At 40.5% G+C, this 24,242-nt stretch overlaps 1 protein-coding gene across 1 annotated transcript in view; it reads left to right on the top strand.

Moving 5' to 3' along the window:
• The window catches only part of SCML4 (Scm polycomb group protein like 4), a 114,769-nt gene that overhangs the window by 58,370 nt on the left and 32,157 nt on the right, over positions 1 to 24,242 (top strand). The window contains exons 3-5 of the mRNA XM_072966297.1: positions 3,957 to 4,171; positions 22,505 to 22,634; positions 23,971 to 24,171. Of these exons, the coding sequence (XP_072822398.1) occupies positions 4,016 to 4,171; positions 22,505 to 22,634; positions 23,971 to 24,171 (487 nt within the window). The 5' untranslated portion in view covers positions 3,957 to 4,015. The remainder of the gene's footprint in view (positions 1 to 3,956; positions 4,172 to 22,504; positions 22,635 to 23,970; positions 24,172 to 24,242) is intronic.

The raw sequence follows: 24,242 nt of genomic DNA, 5'->3' as shown, positions 1-24,242 counted from the left end.
ATCTATATCTGTATGTGTAAAAAAGATATGAATAGGATCACACTATAAATGCTATTTTGCAATCTTTATATATGCATGTATAAATGTATATACACACAAATGACAAAATATTCCATTTTATGAATGTGAAATAATTTACTAAACTAAAGTTGTTTTAGAAGGCATTTTGATTGCTTTCAGTATTTTACTATTATAAACAATGTTTGAAGAATATCCTTGGCCATATATCTTTATGTTCTTCGCAGATTATCTTCTTAGGATACATCTTTAGGAGTTAGATTAGGAAGTGTGCACCTATAAAGTTTGTGAGTGATTTTCAAACTGTCCTCCAGAAAAGTTAGCCAATTTCTACCTCTACCACCAGTAAATGGGAATTTCCTCTGCCTCCTCCCCAGCGTGAAGGATTATCAGGGTTATTCATGTTTATCAATCTGATAAGTGAGAAATGATATCTCAATTTACTTTTTGAGAGGTTACCAATGCAGTTTAGGATCTTTTTTTGAAATCACTGATCATTTATTTCTCGCTCTTTCTTCCTCTTCTCCCTCCCTTCCTTCCTCTCTCCTTTCCTTCCTCCCTCTCTTCTTTCCTTCCTTCCTTCCTTTTCTTTTCTTCTTTCCTTTTGCAACCGTCCCTGCCACCCTCCCCACCTGTTTTGTGAATTCTGTGTCCTTTGCCCATTTTTCTATTGGAGTGTTCATATTTATTTTAATAATTTTAAGGAGTTTTTGTATTAACTTTTCATTAGTTCCATATACAGCAAATAGTTTCCTCAGATTTTTATTTATTTTCAACCTTTGTAAACGATCTATTTATTCTGACTAAATGCTTATAGAAGATTTTTTTCCCTTTTCCCTTGAGTATTTAATTTTCCTTAGGATATTGTTGTTGTTTATTCTTAAAGAAATTTTTCTGCGACTCAGAGAGGCTTTTCATAGATGATGACAGCCTCTTAATGTATCTTTGAATATTTTCCCTTGCTATTAGTTTTGACCTTTTCTTTAAACATTTGATAAATTGTGATTATGTATCATCCATGGTTATGTTTTCCCTAGAAACCATCTATTTTGTTTCCACTGCATTTCAAGATTGGGACCTTTCTTTATTTTCAGTATTGATTATTGCTATTTTTACTTTTTTAAAATTCATGTCTTAGTTTTGGAAGGGGAGAATTTGGAGACCCTGCACTTTTGCCACCATCTTTTCTAACGTGTCTGGATCTGTTATTGAAAGAACCATTTTGTAAATGCTTTCCCCCAACTCTTTAAAATTATTCCAAGAAGATATTTTGAGACTCCCCAATGGTTAAAATAACCTATTTAATTTTTAAAAGCTTTCTGTCCCCATTACTTAAAGTTGGATTCATTTGTAACAAGAAATTGAAGAATAGCATCTTCCTGATTGATGGATGAAAATGTAATCGCTCAGGTGTGGTGAACTGAGGAGACTGTGAGAAGACTTTCTATCTCCAAGTATCTTCCCAACCACTGTGGTACTTAGTATTCCACTAAAAATACTCCACTGTTTCTCCATGAGCAGGAAGTTCATTGATAGGGTGTAGTTACCTGGAAAAGTCCTTCATACTCCTGAGATGGATGTGCTTCTATAGAAGGAAGTGGAAGATAGCACAAGTCCTGGTTTTTCCTCCCACTTGGGAGAGGGAAGTAGAACAAAAGATCCGGTTTAAAAGATGACATTTTCCTAGGAAATTATTTCTGACATATTGAGAAACTTGAGGATATTTAAGTGTAATTTTGAGTGATACAAATTCTTAGGGTAATGTGCTAACTAGTTTATTACCCTTCCTTTACTCTTCAAAACCTATTCAACAAGAAGGGCTTTGTGAGGGAGTATGTCATTTAGCAGAGTATCCCAATACACCAGGGAAGGGGTGCAGCTAAGTGACCCTTCCAGAGGACTCCCATTTCCACGAGAGGAAAGAGACTCAATGCCTTCTCTGATTGCGGGTTTTCTGTTGTTGACTTTTGATCTTGATGTCAGTGAATACATTGCTAACCTCCTCACTAGAATTAAGTAGAAAGGAAGAAAAACATGTCCTAGACTAGGAAAAATTCCTGTTTCCAAAGTCCAAAGGTAGAGTAATAATGAAAAAGCAGAAACTTGATCATGATAGTTCAAAATGGGACTCATATAAAGCTTCACATTGCAAAAATCTTATTAAATAAACATTTATGGTTTTTCAATGTTTTTAAAAGCGTCTCTTTTGAAAACAGATATTTGGGTATTTGTTGGCACTATGCAGTTGAAACACTAAATCTAGAAATTGAATGATGTCCTTTATTTACCTGTTTGTTTACATACGAGTTTATCTGCATTGATCATGAATCCTTGACACCAGGATGTCTTTAATTGTATCACATATCATTATTTCATGCACCACTAAGAAAGAAAAAAATGCTCTTTGTGGAATTCTGACATGTTTACAGTTCTTTATGGTATATCCTTATTCAAAGATGTTAATGTGTGAAAAAATATCCATCTTAGAATCAATGAGATATAGTATTTTTTTAAACTGACAAAAACAGGGAAGATTGGTGTCCTCAACAGCTCATCCAGCTATCTGAAATAGTTAACAATGCAGTCAGTAAATAAATTTATGCTTTAAAGCAATATTTACTAGATATATTTCCAAGAACAATCAAGATGATCGATAAAGTACCTTAACATTTAGAGAATTAACAAAGTGATCTCTATAGATGATACCCCAAATTTCCCCTGTCATATTTTAAAGAATTTCTACTATTTGATATTTTCCTTCCTGTGCAAAGCAATGTGGTCCCTGCAGCGCTATCCAGACCAGGGTATGGGGATTGCTTCCATCATCTCTCCCATCTCTTTCTGCAGCCTTTTTAGTAAGAGCCTCTCATTTCCACTGTTAGATACCACTAATGCCCAGAAGTGAATTTTATCACCTAACATTACCTCTGAATAAAAGTCTAAAGTTCTGTCCCACTTGTCACATTTCTGAACATTCCAGGAAATCTGGTCATTAAGCTCATGATACAGCTGTGTTCTCTGGGTTGGAGTTGATCAACTATCTCTTGCTGCAAGGTTTAACCAATTCTACCTGAGAAGCTTATTCTCAGTATTCTTAATGCTTAGAATATTATAGTGCTTGGGGGAAAGGATTTATACATGGTGAACAATTATCCATAGCCCTCCCATTTTTGCCATTGGTGGCATTTTAGCACATTTCTTTCCACTTTTTCACCACATTAATTTTTGCATAGATGAGATAACTTTTATGTGAAGTTTGTGTGATGCTTTTTCACTCAACATCATATCATTAAAAAGAGTATTTTTAGAGGCTTTTGACTAGTTGATTGTTTTATTCTGTAGGTATATTCACAGTTCCCCTATTGCTTGTTATTGGGCTGTATCCATTTAGTTTTGCAGTTCTGAATTGTGTCAAAATTAGCATCTTTGTAAGCAAATCTCTGTCCACATTTTGATTGAGGGATGTAATCAACTTTAATACAATGGATTTGTGCTGTTAAATTTCTTTCATGGGAAAAAAAGGTCATAACAATTTGTTACCCAACCAAAGGGATAGGAGTTAGAAAATGGTTATGTTTATTTAATACTGTTATTGCTTCAGTTCACAGTTGAACTAACTGGGAAACTGAGACACAGATAGATAAAGTTGTCTCATTGCTGGTACACTGTCAGTTGTGCTTGTTGCTGGGAATCTATTGTCCTCTCCACCTAGCTCGTATCTTCCCTACCTCACTGTAGTCCCGTGGAAATTCACTTTCCTTGAAATTATACCAGGAGCCAGACTTTAAAAGTCCTGGTGCCTGGCTTTCTTGTATTTGGTCTTCCCCTCCTGTAAGGGGTAGTTATGGCCAAAATCACCAAACCGGATCCATGTTTGCCTTGCAAACCAAACAAACACTTCTGTTTTTGTTTTGCTTTGTGTCTGGACTAATTCTTAGCACCTCTTCTGCCTGTGAGCGATTTGTCACTTCCTTCTGTAAGACTGGCACCAGCAGACATGCAGTCTCAGAGGATCCCGGGGAGAAAGAGAGGCCGACCCCCACTTCACTCAACACCTATGAAGATGGCAGTTCATAACCTTTATTCTGCTTCAGCTGGTTCTTTACCAGCAGTGAAGATCCCAAAGAAAAGAGGGCGGAAACCCGGGTACAAGGTACGGCTCCATCATCTCCTTTCTCCAAAGTGGGATTGGGCTGGGGCATGGTGCTTGGGCAGAACTCCAATGCAAAATGTGATGAGAGGTTGGAAGCGGGGTAAAGACAGGATGAGAAATAAGTTTCTCTCAGTGAAGCATGTGACAGACGAGGCTTCATTGTTGCAACATGGCTCACAATGCATGCTGTCGCTGTTGTGTGCATTTTTACAAGTGGAGAAAGCAAATTGCACCAGATGGGGAAAGCTGTAAGGCGAACAGATTTTAGGGTCATAGCTAAACACACATTATTAAACCTCGCATCTCAATTAGCGTTTCAGACACTGAGCTTTCCCCTGACTGTTCTTACGAGGGCGGCTCTTGAAGTCACTTTCCAGAACTCATTTGTCATTAATTTTAGTAGAAGCAGATGATGTTCCTGAGACATTTAAATTAATAATGAGAGCAAGCTAGTGGCAAAGGACATGAAGAGTTTTCCCCAAACGGAGCCTCAACAAGGGGACTCATCATTCAGGGTGTTAATTCATAGTTTCCTGCTTACAAAAGGCACTGACGTCAAATTTGGCTGCAAGCAGGCATATCAGGCAAAATAAAAATCCCGTTACTCTTTCAAGAATTAATGACTTGGCAAGGCTGCGGGGTGGAGAATAAAACCTCTGATGGAACTGAAATCACATAAAGCAACCCAAACCCGAGGGAAAGCTTCTCCTCTAAGATGTTTTTGAAGAGTCTGCTAGAGAAGAAAGACCATTGAGTTGTTTTCCACGAGCCTTTCGGGCATTAGAAAATGAGCTTCAGAAGTTTTCCTTCATTTATTTTTCTGGAAATAAAGAGCTTATGTTTCCATCTTGAGATCTGAATCTCAAACCAAAATGCAAATTGGCAATTAACTCCCATATATTTAGGAAAATGTATGGAAATTATTTCAGGTCAGCAGAAAGACAAAGCTTCCGGAAGAATTGGTAATGAATTCATCCTCTATCCCTTTGGTTCTCCACAGTTCTTCCAACTGCTGGAAAATAGACACAGTAGGTGGGGGGAAGGTGAGTCAAAGTTATTTGGGGGTCATTGGTTTTAATAAAAGAAGCTTTTACTCAGCCATTTCTTGAAGTAAAGTCTTCTATCACTGGTTATTTTTCTAACAAAGAGAGCTTCCTGTTTCTCATGGGCACACCGGCTTCAGAATTGTGTCTCCCGGAGCTGGTCCAGGGCAAGTCTCCCTGCTCAGCTACCTGTGTGGTTGCTGGGGTCTGGGAATTGCATCTGGAAGTCTGGAGCAGGGCAGCCCTTCTGTTTATAGAGCCAGGGAGCAAATCCAGGATCTGAAGAAACACACTAAAAACTTCTCTCTCCTATTTGGCCTTTCTCCTGCTCCCCTGGGAGCTGTGACCCAAGAATGAAAATTACCGACAGACACAGCATTTCTGGGGCCAGGAAAAATGGAAATTCACTCCATGGAATGAACCCAGCTTTGCAATTTTCCTGTCTCCTGAAAAGGGCAATTTTCAATGCTCCTAACACTTAGAGACAGCTCAGAGCAGGAAGAAATATTTGGGGACAGTTAGCCGACATATGGGTCCTGCACGTGGCAAGTGGGGCTCATTCCCATGCCTCAGAGAGTCTCTTTTCTGGGGACAACGGGCCACAGCTCTTCCTTCAGTCCACCTCCCATATATTTGGGGAAATGTGTGGGAATTATTTCAGGCCAGCAGCTCCCAGATAGCTCCCCAAGCCATGGGCTTTGTGTTTGAGAAGAACGGCTCTAAACCAGGTGCCAGTCTGCATGAAGCTCCGACCCACTCATGGTGGTGACAGGAGAAAATGTCTGAAAGGACTTATAAAGCTAAAATGATTCCACTTAAAGGATCACCCTTTATTCTAAAATGTCTGCTTCCTACTATTTTGGTGTTAAAGTTTATTTTATAAAGTGTTATGTGTTGTGAGGGTTTGGTAATTTTTTAAAAATGTCCTTACTTGGCAAAATAAAGTTAGCAATCTATTAAGTCTCTCTAGTTTTATTCTGACAATTTCTTAGACCCCAAAGCCCCTTTTTACCATTAACAGAAGGGTTTTAATTGTGGAGAAACCAACAAGGAAACTGTACAGTTTCATTCCATTTACCAAATGGCCACTCATTTGGCAATTTTAACTATCTGGGACAAAGTTGTTTAAAAAAAATCCTGAGCAAGCGAAATAAGATAGTACTTGGTCTACCCTTAAAGATCTTGTATTTTATTACTAAGAAAATGCTTCCAAGCCCTCCCTTGAGTCTATTTACCTTTATTGTAGACACGTTTCTTACAAGCTTGATTATCGCAGTTTAATAGCCTTCGATTTGAAGGGGAAGATATTTGGGGGAGAAGACTGCACACACAGCTGGATACTGAAAGTATAATTATATGATATTACATTAATCATATAGAACAATAAGATGCACAATAATATTATCAATGCTATAAAATAATAAATAACAATATAACTTTTTTATACCAAAACATTATTATCATACATTTATGTTAACAATATTATCATAATAAAATTGTAGGTGTTGAGACTTTGGCAGGCTCTTCCCCAGGAGATTCTGAGGATTCCTGGCTGTGCTGATTATGTCACAGGTTTGTGCTGGGTGACATTTGTCACTTCTTGCTTGGTGCTGTCCCAAGCTGCTCTGTCAATCACCTCTGTGCCCCTGCATATGTGGACTCTCTTGTCCAAATATGGGCACAGACCTCTCCCTTTAAGACCCAAGCGCAGCTAACACAGGCTGTGACATTTAACCCCTTCTCTGAGTCTTGAGAATAGCATGAACAAATTACAGGTGGAACAGGAAGAGCTTAATTGGCAGTCAGATGTCAGCACTCCAGAGTTCTTGGGTCATTCCTCCTCCCAGGGCCCATCTGGCCATGTCTCTTAGCCCTGCCTGCAGCCCACTTTGCTGGGACATGCTCACTGCTGTGAGAGCATCATTTTATGGCCTTACTGCCCACTTCTCACCCCAGTCAAAGGAAGCAAAAACCTCTTAACATCATGTTTTCTCTGAAGAGCCATACTCTGCCACTAGAACAACCTTCTTCATTGTCAAACAGAACATTTATATCTCAGTTTGAGGCACCCGCTGTTGATTTAGGTCCTTGGTTCAGAGACTCCCCAAAGTCATCAGGTAGATTTTCCTTACGTTTCATGACTAGAGAGACCACTGAGGTCTTTTTTAAAGAGATAGAGAGGATCTGCACTAAGGACAAACCCTAGCTGCCATTCTGTAGACACAGCTGATTATAATGGCTCTAAATGGTGGGATTTTCAGCTTGTGTCCTTATGATTTAAGCAGGAAGAAAAAAGTGCTGGGTTTTTAAGATAGCCATTTGTCCCCAACAGACAACAATAATAATTAATACTAATAGTAATAATACTTGTAAGTAGCACCTATTAGCACTTCTACATTTGATGCTCTGGGCCTGAGTACTTTATATATTTTTTTCTTATTTGATCCTTGATAGTTAGTCATGAATTAACCAAGTCCCATGGCCTGTAGGGCCAGCAGTCCTCTACAACTTTACCTTATTGTTCAGAATAGTAATTATGATTCAAAAAATGAGTAGATTATTTTCTGTCTGCTTCATTTAATGAGCTAAGAAAAGTGTAAATGTTCTGGAAAGACTATCATTCCTGAAATATTAAAAACAAATGGTTAAAATGTTCTAAAATGTTAGTAATTGTTATCATTCAGCGTATAAATTCAGTTGCTATAACAAAGGCCAAATAACATGGCTTTAAAAAGATAGAAACTAATTTCTCTCTCATGTTACTCATGATTCAATGGCTACATGATGTTGAGGACCCAGGCTCCTTCTATATTGTTGCTCTGCTATCTTAACCTGAAGTCTCTACCTCATGCTCTAAAATGGTTCATCCAGTTCCCACAATCTTACCAGTCTAGCCTGCAGAATGGGGACAGAGGAGGTGGAGGGCACGCCATTCCCTGTAAGGGTGAAACCTCCAAAGTTGCACACACACTTACATTTGCAGCTCACTGGTCAGAACTGAGTCACTTGGCCACACTTAGCTCCACAGGAGGCAGGAAAATATAGTGCTGGGTGACCAGATGATGAGCTAAAATTCAGGAATTCTATTAATAAAGGACGAAGAGAGCATGGATATTTGGGAAGAACCAGCAACCTCTGCTAAGTATTTAAAGGACAGCCTTCCATTAACTGGAAAATTCACTTTATAAAGAAAATAATTTTCTAAAGAACATGGGTAAATGCAACATTTTGTTGTGTTCCTCCTTTCTTATTTTTGTCCTTTTTCACCCCCTGAAAAATATGTGTTCCTGACACTGTAACAAGAATGTGAAGTTCACAAAAATCTCATTTAAGAGAATATTCAAACTTAAGTAGAAAGGGTTTTGTTTGTTTCAACACTTCTTTAAAGCCTCTTTCTAAAATGTTTCTATTAGAACTGTTGAATTGGCTTCAATGCTTCTTTGATTATCCGGGTCTTGTATTGCCTTAGAGTCATATTTGTGAACATTAAATATAGCCTAATAGTATGGAAGGAAAGAATGGATCTCTGATAACCCTTCCTGTGCTTATTTTCGAGGTCCTCCTCTTGCTGGTGATGGGTATAAAGTACCACCTGTGGCCCGTGGGGGAAAATGATTACACATGCACAAGGCAGGGGCCATTCCCTTGGCCTGAACACTGTGTAGCACCTAGGGCAGGGAATGTCTCTCCTAGCGTCTTCTGTGGGCCCCTGCCCTCACCCCAGGGCTGGAGCAAAAGTCAGCGGTGAGGCTTAGCAGTGATCTGGGACAGAGACATCTTGTGAATGTTTCCTGACCAGCGTTCTGAGTATAACTCTGACATGAATGTTCATTGATATTTTTTGCTTATCTTAAGGAGTAAGAGAAATGTAAACAGTAAGGTTGTGTGTTGGAACTTCGCTCATTTGTCAAGGATGTGATTTACTTCTTTGCTGAAACTTCTTTGTGAAAACAAAATGTTTTGGTTTTTTTTTTTGTGCGATTCACAGTGTAACAGTTACAGACAAGACACACTTTTAAGTTTAATTTGCGTTTTAAACGTATTTTCCATTACTCTCTTAAGCCTGTAAATCAACAAAGTAGTTAATCTAGCCCTTGTCTGAAGCATTTGCTAAGGTGTAAATATTCTCAGCATGGCCAGTTCCAAGGCACTGATGTGACACCCCTGAATATGGAGTTGGTAAAAGAAGTGTCACAATACTGTACTGGTAACTGTATTTCCGCACAGATGCAACAGTAAAATAATTAGAAAGTGATGAGTTTTGAGTATCTATTATCTTTGTCTTTGATATTCTTCACTGAATACTCTGTAAGTGTATGCACTTTAATTTTTAATAATTGCTGTGTTTAACAAACAACTTGCAATATTCCCGAAAATTTAACAGTCATCTCTTGTGAATATTAATAAGCTGCTCTAGCCCTCAACTCCTCTGAGCTCTGCTATGCACAGGATACCTGTAACTGCATGTCCCATGTGCCCCTCTCATCTGCAGGGCTGATTCCATGTCGGTTGATGCACAGAACTTGGTCCCCTCACAAGTCTCTGTAAGAAACTCAGTCATAGCAAGCATTCCTTGAAATGTGTGGTCTCTACTAAAAATTGTTGGGGTCACACGGCAGAGTGGACAGCATTCCAATACATACTTCTCATGGATGGCTCTGTTTTTCTGAATTCCACTTTACCCAGTGATGGTGATTTTTGTTTTCATTTTTCTTCCTTCTGTCTCCTAGTACCCATGGAATACCATCTTCATTGTCTCTTTTCTGGGCTCCCCTCTGTCAGCAGGAAATTAAACCATTCTTCCCAGCCCCACCCAGGCAGAGTAGTAGCACAGCAAACCTCCCCCAACCCCCACCCTGCCCCACCCTGCACTTTACTAGTTTCACTGCCTCTCTGGAACCAGAGGAGAGTCTGGATCCAACAGAGTTGGTGGGAGAAAGCTCCAGCATCCTCATCCTATCCCTGAGCCATTTGCACTTCTGAAAGACACAGGAGAGCTGGATCACTCCCTCCCACCTCTGAGGATCCCCTTCTGTCTTCATGATGATGAGGATAGTACATTGTATTTGGATAATTTTCTTCTTTTGGGGAAGTTTTAGTGCAAAGATTGTTTAACTGGAAGCTCAGATTTGACTGAGGAGCATGTTGCCAAAGCCGTCCTCAAGGCCAAAGGATACTGGCCCGTCCATCCCTTCCATGTTTAATCTCTCCCCAGGGAAGGAAGAAAAAGGTGTGGGTAGACCCAGAAACAGGCTGACTCCTTGGAATGGAATTAGGTCATTGGCTGCAAACTTCTTGTTGTTGGAGCTGATTTGCATTCCCAACAGGCAAGTTTTTAGACTAAAGTCTGAGGTTAAACACAGTGGGGTATTCAAATTCCCCTAGCTCTGCTCCCTGCAACATCTCCTCAGAACCCTGAGGGAGTTTGGTGTGAAGACTGAGTGTGAGCTATAAGGAGGAATGTGCCCCCAGGGAAAGCTACGGCAGGGACTTGGACAAAACTATCCTCAGATGGGGTGGGAGGGGAAGGAAGGGAGGGAAAATGACTTTAAAAAATAGAATCTGGTAAATTGGTTTCTAGAACTGCTGTAACAAAATACAACAAACTGGGCGGCTTAAACAATAGAAATGTATTGTCTCCCAGTTCTGGAGGCTGGAAGTCCGAGATCAAGGTCTACCAGGTTGGCTCCTTCTGCGGGCTGTGAGGGAGGATCCAGTGCAGCCCCGTCTCCTAGCTTCTGTTGGCCTCAGGTGTTCCTTGGCTTGTGGATGGAATTCTCCCTGCGTCTTCACATTGTCTTCCTTCTGTGCATGTCGATCTCTGTGTCCAAAGTTCCCCTTTTTATAAGGACACAGTCATATTGGATTAGGGCCCACTCTAACGACCTCATCTTAACTTGATCATCTGTATAGATCATATTTCCCAATGAGGTCACATTCACAGGTACTGGGGGTTAGGACTTTAACATCTTTTGGAAGGGACACACTTTAATCCATAGCATCCTGTGTAATAGTCTTCATCTTTTAACTAGACATTTAGTCTATTTAAAGTAATTATTGATAAATTTGGGTTTAAATCTGTATTTTGTATATTCTATTTGTCCCACTCATTCTGTGTTCTTTTTACCTGTCTTTCCTGTATTCTTTTGTATGTTTAAGTATATAATTCTTTTCTACTCCAGCACTCTGTTTTCTATTGTATTACTGATTGCTTTAGAAATTACAGCATGCTTCCTTACTAGAGTTTTCTAAAGTTAACTTTACCTTTGTTTCTCCCTAGATATACAAGGACTTAGGGACACTTTTTTTTAATCTCTCCATTTGAATATTATTGTCATTATACATTTTAATTTTTTTTTTTTGCTTTTTTAATCTCTCAAAGCACTTATTTTTGTTTTGTACAGTCATTTTCACTTAGATTCACCTGCTTATTTACCACTTCTAAAAAATTCATCATTCCTTTTTGTATATCAGACTTCCAGCTGAGATCACTTTCCATTTGCCTGCAGTACATCTTTTAGAAGTCTCTGTAATATAGATCCTTTAATGATGAATTCTCTTAGATTTTGTTGTCTGGAAGTATCTTTATTACATCTTCATTTTTGGAAAAAATATTTTTGCTGGATATAGAATTCTAGTTGTTAGTTTTTTCCATACAACACATTGAAGATATTATTCAATTTGTCTTTGGGCTCATTGTTGTAAAGAACTCGGCTATCCTTTTAGCTTATTTGAGTGTTCCCTGTAAGGTTTTGTATTTTTTTAAGCTAATTTGAAGGGTTTTTTTTTTTTTCTTTATCTTTGGTGTTCGACTGTTTCATTCTGTTGTGTCTACCTGTGGATTTCTTTTTTTATTCATCCTATTTAAGATTTGTTGGGCTTCTGGAAACTGTGATTAGAATTTTCATCAGCTCTGGAAAATTCTCAGCCATTATCTTTTCAAATATAACCTCTGTTCCATTCTCTCTGAAACTCTAATATTAAAACTCCTCATATTCATGTCTTTTAACCTCTCCTCCATAGTTTTTATGTATTTGTCTCTATGCTACTTTTTGGTTAATCTCTTCTGACATGTATTCTGGCTCACTAATTCTCTCTTTAGCTACGTTTAGTATGCTGTTAAATCTGTCCATTTAGTTTCTAATTTTAGTTATTATATTTTTCATCTATAGAAGTTAAATTTAGTTCTTTTACAAATTTTATATGCTATTTTTTTTATAGTTTTCTGTTCACCAGAGATGTTTTCAAACTTGTCCTTTATATCTTTAAACATAGTACCACAGTTGTTTTTATGATCTAAGTCTGATAGTTGAAATATCTTAAATATTTCTGGGGTTTATTGCTGTGTTTTTATTGCTCATTCTTGCTTTGATTCCTTACTTCCTTGTGTGTTTGGATTGCGCTATTCATTGACTTTGAAAAATCATTTTGGGAACTTCTTTGAGCCTTTCTCCAGAGATGATTTATGTTTGTTTTTCCACGTACTTGGGAGCACTGCCAGATTGGGTAATTTTTAAACTAACTTCACAGGCTGAAGTTTTCTTGGTCACTCAAGTTCTATGCATTTGGGCTGCAAATCTGTGTGAGCTCTGGCCTGTGGCAAGATCTTCTCAGGGATTTCCTTAGAGTTAGGTGGGGTGGGGGTAGGGCAGGACAAGTTTACAGCTGGCTCACCTTTTCTCTGAGGTTGTAGCCCTTTGAGTGAGCCCTGGGATCCATGGCAATTGCAAGGCCTAGATTTCACCTATATTTGGGCCCAATTCTTCTTTGTATATTATTAGCTCCTCAATAATTTTACTAACCTTACATTTTATCCATTATTGGTAGCTGTTTACAGTTGATCCAAATAACCTAGTTTTCTATATTCCCTGAAACAAAACAGCAAAGAAATTTAGGATACCACATCTCTTTTAATCAACATTCAAAATGGCACTGACACTGGTTTTACATCAAATTCTTTAATACTTTCAAAAGTAGTCTTACTCAAGGTACATACACAACATTGTGAGTTGGAAGAGAACTTAGAAACCACAACTCTACCCTCATTTAATGGCTTTGAAAGATGAAGCCCAGAGACATTGAGCGGATTGCTCAGACTCTCATGTGAGTTGGTGGTGGGTTAGAATCCCAGTCCTTTCTGGGTCCTGTGTTCTCACCACTTCCTTGCAGCTCGTTGGGCACTGTGAAGTCATGTCAGTTCTTAGTGTCCATTTCCCAGATGAGGGAATATGGATGCTCGACTTCTCTTCTTGTCCTCTCCCAGAAGTTCTGCACAGAAACTTTTCTGTCCTGGTCTGAAGGTTTACTGCTTGAGTATTAAAGGAGGAATGTTTTGAACCTTAGAGGCAAGCCAGTATTCTTGCTTCCCCAAAGTTAACTAAATAAGCAACAAGTAAAATGCTAATGTTTTAAAACTATCGTACTGTCAAAACAAAGTTTATGTGAATAAATCTAGAAGTTGTGTTAAGTTTTGCACCTCCTCTCACACATCACCTTGAATACAACCAATTGTTTCAACCCACTACTCCCACCCTACTTCAGCGACCAGTGCCTCTTGCCTGGACCACCTGATAAACCCCTTGCTAGTGTCCTTTCTCCACCTTGCCTCTCCCTATCCCCATCCAGTCTCCATAGAGCAACCATATTTATCTTTATAAAACAAAAACTGGGTTGTGTCTTTCCCTTCTTAAAATTCTCGATTTGTTTCCATAACTCTCAGAATAAAATATAAACTCCTTAATCTGACTGAATTTATTTACTAGGGCTGCTGTGATAAAGTACCACAAGTGGTGAGTGGCTTAAAACAACAGTTCTGGAGGCAGACCTCTGAAATCAAGTTGTTGGCAGGGCCATGCTCTCTCTGAAGGTTCTCGGGTATGATCCTTCCTTGACTCTTTCTAGTTTCTAGTGGTTTCTGATAATCTTTGGTAGTCCTTGGTTGTAGATGCATCATTCCAATCTCTGGCTCTGTGGTTACAGGACATTCTCCTTGTGTGTCGGTGTCTGTGTCCAAATTTCCATCTTCTTATAAGGACACCAGTCATTGGCATTGGGGCCCACTCTAATCCAGTATGACCTCATCTTAATTTGATTACATCTTCAAAGACCATATTTCAAAGTCAAGTAACATTCACAGGTACTGGGGATTAGGACTTTTAAACATATCTATTTGAGAGGGACATGAATCAGTCTACAACACTGACTTAGAGAGCCCTCATGATTTGGCTCTAGCTAACCTCATCTTGCATCATTCTGCCTCTTGCCCACAATTCCAGCCACCCTAACTTCCTGGTTCCTTGAAGAAGCCAAGCTATAGGAGGCTTGGAAAGTTCTTTCCCCAGGCTCCCTCTTGTCATTAAGATCTTGATGTAAATGTCACCCCCTTATTGGCCTACCCTGGTCACCTGGTTCCTTTTTATCATATAACTATTTTACTTCCTAGAGTAGTACTTATCCCAATTTTACATTCTTATTGTGTGCTGTTTGTCTCCTCCTGCTATGACATTAGCTCATTGAGAACAGCGACCTTATCTCCCTCATTCAGAGCTGTATTCTCAGCATCTATAATAGTTTCCTGCATATAGTAGATGCTCCATAAATATTAGTTGAGTAAGTGCCTCATAGAGTGATTTTTTTTTCCTTTTTTAGACTTAGCTTAAATGATGCAACTTGAAAAGGGCAGTTCCTGCCTAAGCCATACTTAGGGACCATTGCAAGATGAATTGGGAACATGTTTCTTAAAGCGGATCTGTGTGAGGTGTAAGGTAGGAGGGTGGGTCTGCAAGGATTTGTGAAGATGTGATCCCAAGTGGTAAGTAAAGAAAGTGTAGGTGGTTTCTAGGAGAAAGATGAGCAATTTCCCTGTCCTGCCATGGCTACATAAATAAGAACCTTGGAACTCATTTGTATTTCTGGAATTTCATAATAAATATTTACTAAGTTCTCACTTTGCACTAGCCCTATGCTAAGTGTTTGCACTTCATTTTCGCCACATCCCTGTGAGGAGGTATTATTATTCTTACCTTACACCTGGGAAAGGCAGAATCTAAAACTCTAAAATGAGATTAGAACAGGGTTAGTGAGGGGCCGAGCTGGACCTGGAACCCAGATCAAAAAGCTATGTACCCATTGCCTTATTTGTAGATTTTTCTCTGTTGTTTCATCCTCTGCTGATGTGCAGTCTCCATATATCTTTATACTCCCCCAACCACTTTTTTGTCCTCCGTTTACCAACCTCTTGCTATCAGTCTAACAAATACTGTGTAGTTAGTATGTCTGTTTCTGCCACACTTGCATATTTCTGGAAAAATACTTGAATGTTACATCAGCTGACCCCTCTCCTTTAGTGTGCCCTGGCCACACACTTTAGTTTGCAAACTAATCCCCTCCCAACTCTTTGCAGTGATTCTCTAACAAACGACTTAGAGAGGTCTTACCCTGAAAGACAGCAGGAGCAAGAAACTCTCCAGGCCCTTATTTTTGGATCTGTGAATGGAAAAGAAAGATGAGCTGATCCCAGACTCCCCAGCCCCTTTGGTTGAGACTCCAGCTGGCAGGGGCCGCCTCTGCCCTTCTGCTTCATCCCACCACGATGTTTTAACAAGTCAAAGCACAGCCATTGGCAGCCATGCCCTGGATAAGGAGTTGCCACACCCATTTGATTGAGGTTTTGAATTTCAGATAAAGGTGCCAACTTTGCCAGCATCTGTACAGGGCTATTGGCTTTGAAGGCCCAGGATTAGCGCCTGTAAGTCAGAGCAAGGCGTCCTGGACAGCAAATCTTCTTCCAGTCTTATGCTGCCAAGAAAGAGGCCTCTCCTCCCTCCTTCTTCATTTTACCCAGTTTATTCTGCCAGATCCTGTTTTTAATATTTTAAAAATAAACTATATTTTAGAATAGTTTTAGGCTTAGAGGAGAGCTGCAAAGATACCGAGGCTTGTTATGTACCCAACACCTAGTTCCCCCTACTGTTAACATCTTACATTACTGTGGTATATTTGTCACAGCTAGAGAACCAATAATACGTTATTGTTAAATAATGTCCCTTTTTACTCAGATTCATTAGTTTCTCCCTATTCTGTTCCAGGATCCATCCAAGATACCTCATCACATTTAGTCATCTTGTCTCCTTAGGCTCCTCTGGGCTATGAACGTTTCTTAGACTTTTCTTGTTTTTGATGACATTGGCAATTTTGAGGAGTATTGGTCAAGTGTTCTGTAAAATGTTCTGCAATTTGAATTTGTTTGAAGTTTATTCCACAATTAGAAGGTTACGGATTTTTGGAAAGAAGATCTCAGAGGTAAGATGCCATTCCCACCACATTATATTTCAAGGGTGTGTACCATCGTCATGGCTTATCACTGTGGATATGACCTTGCTCCCCTGGCTGGTGCTGTTTGACAGGTTTCTCTACCATAAAGTTACTTTTCCCCCCATTTCCATACTGCCTTCTTTGAAAGGAAGTCATCATGTGTGGCCCACACTTAAGGAGTTAGGAGTTATGCCCCACAATAAATATTCAGAATTTTTATGCATGGGAGATTTGTCTGTCCCCCTCATTTTATTGACTTAGTCAATAGATATTCAGTGTGTACTCTGCATTATAGTCCATCACTTCATTCTTCATTTGTTGCTCATGTTGCTCCAGATATGGCCACTGAAAGCTCTTTCTGGTGACTCCTGTGTCCCTACCCCCTTCATTGTGTGTGTGTGTGTGTGTGTGTCTGTGTGTGTGGTTTTTTATTTAGTACTTTCTTAATTTCTGGCTCATCTCTTATGTTTCCTGTCCTAGTCCTAGAATCAGCCATACCTCCAAGGATACCTGGTTCCTTTTATTGAAGCATGGTATTAGAAATCAAGATAGCAGCACTCTGTTTTATTTTGTCCATTTAAAAAACCAACCAACCAAACAAACAAAACCCCAGCAATGACAAAGACAAATGCCCTGCTAGGAACAGCTTGGATAGGTTGGCGCACACAGGGAGCTCCTCACTGCACACGTGGAGAGGCACTGACTCCCAGGGTGCCACATCACACCAAAGGAATGTTTCTAGTCAGTGGACTAGAATATGAATCTATTTTAGGCCCTTTCTAAAATCATGGGTGACTCCCTTTTCTAGACTAGGTTACTTTAAACAATGAGAAATTTCAGAATGCTAAGTCAAAGGATATTTCTACTGATGATTTATTCTCTTACCAAAAGGATATTACAAAAAATCATATACCGCCCATAGTTGCACGAGATTCTTTATTTGTTCAAAAGTCCTAGCCGTTGTTTTAGAGGTTGAATGAATGCATATGGTTTTTCCTGCAACCAGCTGACTTATTCTAATCCCTTTAATTGCTTCACCTGGACAGAATTGATGGGCAGAGGTAACAGTCAATTGTAATTGTCTTACTTCATTGGAGGTGGGTTCAAATGTACAGATCCCTCTCTAATAAATATTAAAATAATGAGCAAGCATTAGATGTGAGCGTTGTCATGAGGTTTACGTGAACCATAAACAGTGCCTGTCTGTCTAAATCAGCTGCCATCATCATCATCATTATCATCATCTTTCTAGGGAAGGATCACAAGGATCTTTGTGTAATTTACTTAAAGACACCGGGGGAGGGGGGGGGAATGACGGCTTGCTAATCCTGTTTTTACCCCCACGGACATTGTTATCTGTGTGTTGGGAGCTGGAGGGCTTTACGCCTGTAAAAGGAGGATTTAGCCAAGGCTCTTCCAGAGGCTGCCTTCGGTCCTTGGGAGCTGTCACCGCCAGCCTCTCCCTCACAAGCTATGCAGAACTGGATATCATTCCTAGAGAGACCACCAGGGGGACCCTTGGTGCATGACCTGAGAGGACAGACAGCGAGGCCATAGCTCTCTTCACATTTGGCAGATGAGGAAACCCTGCCAAAGTCATGGTGACTGAGTCACAGCAGGTTTCCCACCTGTTCCTTCCCACCACTGAAGTGTCTTTTAAATTAGTTTTATAATATTTAGTAGTGTATTGGTACATGATGACCCCTTTGATTTTTCAAATGCTAAATTCACAGTAAGATGAGATATCTGTTGTTATATGCTGCTTCTGATTAGTATAGGGTCTCGCACAAGAGCCCCAGATTCTGCACTCATACAGCCTTGTGTAGCCAACCCCCTTACTCTTGGCCTATCTCCTTTTAAATTCATTTCAATGAATTTAAATTCATCTCCACACATCCCATTGTGCCTTCAGTGCTGCTCAGCAGCTATGCTTCATTCCTCCACCTCTCCCTCCAACTTCATCAATATGCCCTCCTCTGCCCTTACACACAGCTTCCAGCGTCACTGAGAAATTAAAAGCCATTGGAAGAGGCCTTCTGTAAGCTCCCACCTCCACATACCCAGATCCAGACCCTCTTTCCTTCCTATTGCACTGGATGCAAAGTCCTTGTTTCTCCCTAAGGCCATAGCTCCCCTCTGATTCACCAAGTCTCATCCTCTATCACCTACTCAGAGACCCGATGCCAGCAGATCTCCACTTACTCCCCTCTGTCATCAAATTTTCACTCTCTACTGAGTTAGTTCCATCAGCATTTGAACATATTTCTCCCATCTCAAAAACAAAAGCATCTTTTAAAATTAAAAAAAATTAATTGTGAAAAAACCACATGGCATAGAATTTACACTCATAACCATTTCTAAGTATACAGTTTAGTAGCATTAAGTATATTCACTTCATTGTGCATCCAATCTCCAGAATGTCTTCACCTTGCAGAACTGAAACTCCATACCCATTAAACAGCTTTCCCTCTCCCCCTCCCTCCAGCCCCTGGCACCCACCATTCTACGTTCTGTTTAGTGCGTCTGACTCCTTTAGGTACCTCATATAAGGGGAGTCATACAGTAGCTGTTTTTTTGTGACTGGCTTATTTCACTTAGCATAAGGTCCTCAGGTTTCATCCATGTTGTAGCGTGTGTAAGAATTTTCTTCCTTTTTAAGCCTGAATAATATTTCCTTGTACATATATACCACATTTTGTTTATCCATTCATCTGCTGACAGACATTTGTAGTTGCTTTCAGAATGACAATTATGAATAATACTGCTATGAATATGAGTATATAAGTATCTTTTGGAGACCCTGCTTTCAGTTTTTTTGGATATATACCCAGAAGTGGAATTGCTGGATAATTCTATTTTTAATTTTTTGAGGAATGCATCATTTTAAGCATTCTGTACCATTTGACATTCCCACCAATAGTGCACAAAGGTTGCAATTTCTCCCCATCCTCATCAACACTTGTTATTTAAGATTTTTTTTTATAGTAGCCATCCTAATGGGTACAAGGTGGTATCTCACTGTGAGGCAAAAATCTTTTGATCCTGCTTTCCTCTTGCTATGGCTAATTTGCTGGTCCCCTTTAAGACAAGACTCCTAGACAGAGTTGACTTTACTTCCTGATCCCAATACCTCTTTCCCCATTATTTCTTGAGCTTATTCCAATCAGGTTCTCATCCCACCTACTCAACCAAGACCTCTCTTGTTGAAAAGTTGCTACATCTAACAGCCACGTCTAGTCTTCCTTGTCTGATCAGAGTATTTGACATGGTTAATCACTCTCTCCTTCATGAAACACTTTCTCCATTTTGCTCCCACATCACCACACTTCCCCAGTTTTCTTTCTACCCCACTGGATGTCTTTCATGGTTTCTTTTGCTAGTTCCTCCTCATCCCTCTAACCTCTTCTTGTTGGAGTCTTGCAGGGCTCAGTGCTTGGATCTTTCTCTTCTCCATTTACACTCAATTCTCTGATGATCTCATCCATTATCATGGCCTTAATTATCAACTCTCTATTGATGATTCCCAAATTTTAACCTCGGTTTAGACTTTCCCCAGAACGCCATACTCCAGTATACATACTTGCCTACTTACCATCTCTACTTGGATCTAGGCATCTTTAAACTTGACATGTCCAAAACTAACCCCTGATATTCCCTAGTTCTCTCCACTCTCCCCTCCTTCTGACTCCACCTACAGACTCTCTGGCCCAAACCTTGGAGTCATCTTTGACATCTTTTTTTCTCTCACACACCACATCCAACGTGTGGAAAGTCTTGCTGGTTCCACCTTCAAAAGCTGTCCAGAATCCATCCCCTTCTCATCACCTCCACTGCTATCACTCTGATCCAACCTACCATCATTGCTCTTCTACCCTAGATTAGTGGTCCTCCCACTTTTTCTCCTTTCATTTCTTTCAACACAGCAATCAGAAATATTGTTAAAATGTCCGTTTAGATTTTGTAGTTTCTCTGCTCAAAAGAGCTCAGAGCAAAAGTCGAAGACCTTGCAGTCTTGCAAATCCCTGTGGCTTTACCACCTCTCCAATCTCACTCTTGCCTCCTTGAAGTTGCATAAATACTCCAGGCATGCTCTTGCCTCAGGACCTTTGCACTTGATATTCTCATTCACTGGAATGTTCTTCCCATAAACACTGGTATGACTTGCTCCCTCACCTCCTTGAAACCTTTATGCAATATCATCCAAGAAGTGCCTTAACTGTCCTATTTTAAAATTTCAACCCCAAATACAATTCCTCTCCATGCTCCTTCCTCTTTTTTCATCCTCAGCTCTTACCATCTCTAACATACTATATCATTTTCTTGTTTATTCTGTTTATTGTCTGTTTCCCCCCATCAGAAAGTCAGTTCTATGAGGACAAATATGTTTCTCTGTTCCCTGCTGTATCCCCAGCAGCTAAAGTAGTCTCTGTCCTGTAATGTGCACTCAATACATATTTGCTGAATGAATAAATGAATGAATTCAGAATGATTGGATAACTAGCAGTAAGAATACTATTTTCCCATTACTATTATTATTATTACATCCTAAAAATCTGGGAAGCAAGTTAGGATATGGATGGGAACTGCATATATATTAACAATGTCTTACTACTCAAAGCTTGGTCCATGGACCAGCCAGCATCAGCACTGCCTAAAGAGCTTGTTAGAAATGCAGAATTTCAGGCCCCATCCCAGGCCTCCTGAATCAGAGTCTGCATTTTAATGAGACCACACCCCCCCAGGTGATTGATTGCACCTTGAAGTTGAAAAGCACTGGTGTTGAGCAGCGGTCCTTAATCTTTGATTAATTTTGTACTGGAATCATCTGAGTATCCGGGGTCCCACACCCAGAGATTGATGTAAGTGGTCTGGAATGGGGTCCAGACATAGGTCGGTGGTGAAGTGATGAAGTGACTGACTTCCTTCTTATTTTTGGGTGGACAGCTAAGATTAGAAACTTATCTGTCAGACCTTGGTACAGAGAGTGACTTGCTGGCATTGACACATCAACCAGTCATCTCCACCCTATTCCATAACAGCAAACTTCAGCTCCTCATTTGTGATTTCAACTGAGGGACCTTCCAGGTGGCTGCTTGTCACTACCAGAGAATGCACTCATGTTCACTCTCAGCTGCCTTGATGGTCTCTGCTGCAGAGGCACTACCCTGCTGAGAAGCACGTCAGCCACTTGGGGGAATGGCTCTTGCTCTCTCTTTTCCAGCAGGAGCCAGTGATCTTTGTGAGCAAAAAGCTCAGTAGAGTGAGCAGAACTTCAGGGACAGTCTCTAGGTGGCTGTTGGGAAAGCCCTGTCCACGGGAATCTCGACAACACAGGGGCTCAGGCTGGGAACTGTCCCCCACTCTGCGTCTTGCACTCGAGGGCTTGCAAATTCCAACTGTCCACATCTCTTTGTGTCCCACACACGCTGCCTGACACAGTCATTTCCTGGGTGGCTCCACTGTAAGGGTGGGGGATGCAGAGGTGACCACTGGGTGTGACCCAAACTTGAATCTTTTTTTTCCTAATTGAACTATAGTTGATTTACAATGTGTGTCAGTTTCTGGTACATACCGTAGTGATTCGGTTTTATATATGTATTCTTTTTCATATTCTTTTTCATTACAGGTTATTACAAGATATTGTCTGTAGTTGCCTGTACTATACAGTAGGACTTGTTGTTTGTCTATTTTATATATAGTAGTTTGTATCTGCTAATCCCAAACTCCTAATTTATCCCTCCTCCCATCCCTTTCCCCTTTGGTAACCGTAAGTTTGTTTTCTATGCCTGTGAGTCTCTTTCTGCAAACTTAAATCTTGGTCATGGACTTGAATCTGAAGTTCAGCTCCCAAAGCTGCACAATAGAAAGGTGTGAAAGCGTGACAGAGTCGCAGTGGTTAACCAACACCCAGGAAAGATCCTGGGAAGGTGCAGAGAGCATCTCCAGATTTTCATTGACTCTGGGCTCTCTCTTGCAGCTCAAGTCTCGGGTTCTCATGACTCCGTTAGCCCTCTCACCTCCGCGGAGCACGCCAGAGCCCGACCTCAGCTCCATTCCTCAGGATGCAGCCACCATACCCAGCTTGGCGGCCCCACAGGCTCTCACAGGTATGTCAGGTGAATGAACTCCTGGGCTGTGATGGTCTGCCCACCATCTAGAGTTACTTTGTGAACTAGAGAGCCACCTCTGAGATTGAGCAAATGGAAGATTTACAGTGTTAGCTGGACAGCAGGTGGGGTGCTCAGGTTCCCTGAGAACAGGATTTAAATGTTTCACAGCCTGGATTATTTAAAATTTGTTTTCAATGCATCTTGGGTTGCTGGCTGCCATAGATGGGTGGGGGACTATGAACAGTGGTTGGTGGCCCAATTTTTTCTTTTCAGAGCCAGGTTTATTTTGCACCAATAGTGAGCCTACTCACCTTGAAGTTGCTTCATTAGTAAAGGAAGTAATAATATCTAAATCCTATGTTGAGAATCAAACAAGATAAAGTATATACAGTGCCCAGGATAGAGTAGCTGTTCAATGAAAAAGTGTTTTTCTTCAACTTTGTTGTTACTGTTTAATCCTTCCGAAATCCTAGTGGTCTCCTCTTAAAGTCCCTCTTGAACACTCCTTTGCACTAGTGGCTCCCAAGGTAAGACGCTCACACCTGGGGTGGAGGCAAGGGGAGACATAAGAGGAGTCATTAACGTATGGAAGAAAATACGACATCTACTATTATTTCTTTTCTTCTCATCCTTTAAAAATGTCCATTTTTTATTATGTTTTAAAATTTATGCAATACATTGATACAGTTGAGAATGTGTATAATCTATAAATAAACACACACTCTTTGGGGCATGTGTTCAAACATTTTTTACCGATGGGGTGTATTACTTTAAAAGTGTGGGGACAATTGGTTGAGCTCATTTAAATGGACAGCTGACTGTTTATTATTCCTGAGGTTGTAAATAGCATTCTCTTTAGAACTTCATTGAATCAATAGTCTTTGGAGTGATTAGCATCATGTTGCTTTTTTTATTTACTTCAGGTTAACAAAAAAAAAAAGGGCAAATATTATGTATAGCTTGATAGCTTCTTGGGAGGAGGGAGGAAGATTTTGTGTGTGTATGTTCCCAGCATAGAAATATATTTATACACATGGTCAACAATTGTCCATAATTGTCTACGATTCAGATTTAAGTACACCAGAGAGGACCCATCTGTCTGTCTCTTCCCAACCAGGAGGCCCTCTTGAGATCAAGCCCTGGTGGTTGGAGGTGATTGGCTCTACTGCCTCTTTTACTTCTTAAGTTGGGAAAAGTTGGTCCCACTTTGGCCTTTTCAGCTTTCCCAAGGCCAAGGCCAAGGGGGCATGGCTGAGGCACCCCCATACACACGAGAGCCACCCCAGGCCTGATGTGTGTTGATGCTGAGGGCTTTGTGGGTCTGTTTCCACAGTCTGCCTCTATATCAACAAGCAAGCCAACGCAGGGCCATACCTGGAGAAGAGGAAGGTGCAACAGCTGCCTGAGCACTTCGGGCCCGAGAGGCCGTCGGCGGTCCTGCAGCAGGCTGTGCAAGCGTGCATCGACTGCGCTCACCATCAGAAGCTGGTCTTCTCCCTGGTCAAGCAGGGCTACGGTGGTGAGATGGTGTCGGGTAAGGCCCCGGAGCATATTGTGTGAGGAGGGCTGTGGGTGTCTCTCTGAAGAGGAAAGAAACTATAATCA

This window comes from Vicugna pacos, chromosome 8 (genome assembly GCF_048564905.1).
Source record: "Vicugna pacos chromosome 8, VicPac4, whole genome shotgun sequence".
NCBI lineage: Eukaryota > Metazoa > Chordata > Mammalia > Artiodactyla > Camelidae > Vicugna > Vicugna pacos.
The sequence above is the reverse complement of the archived record's forward strand: the minus strand, read 5'-3'. Positions and strand labels throughout refer to the sequence as shown.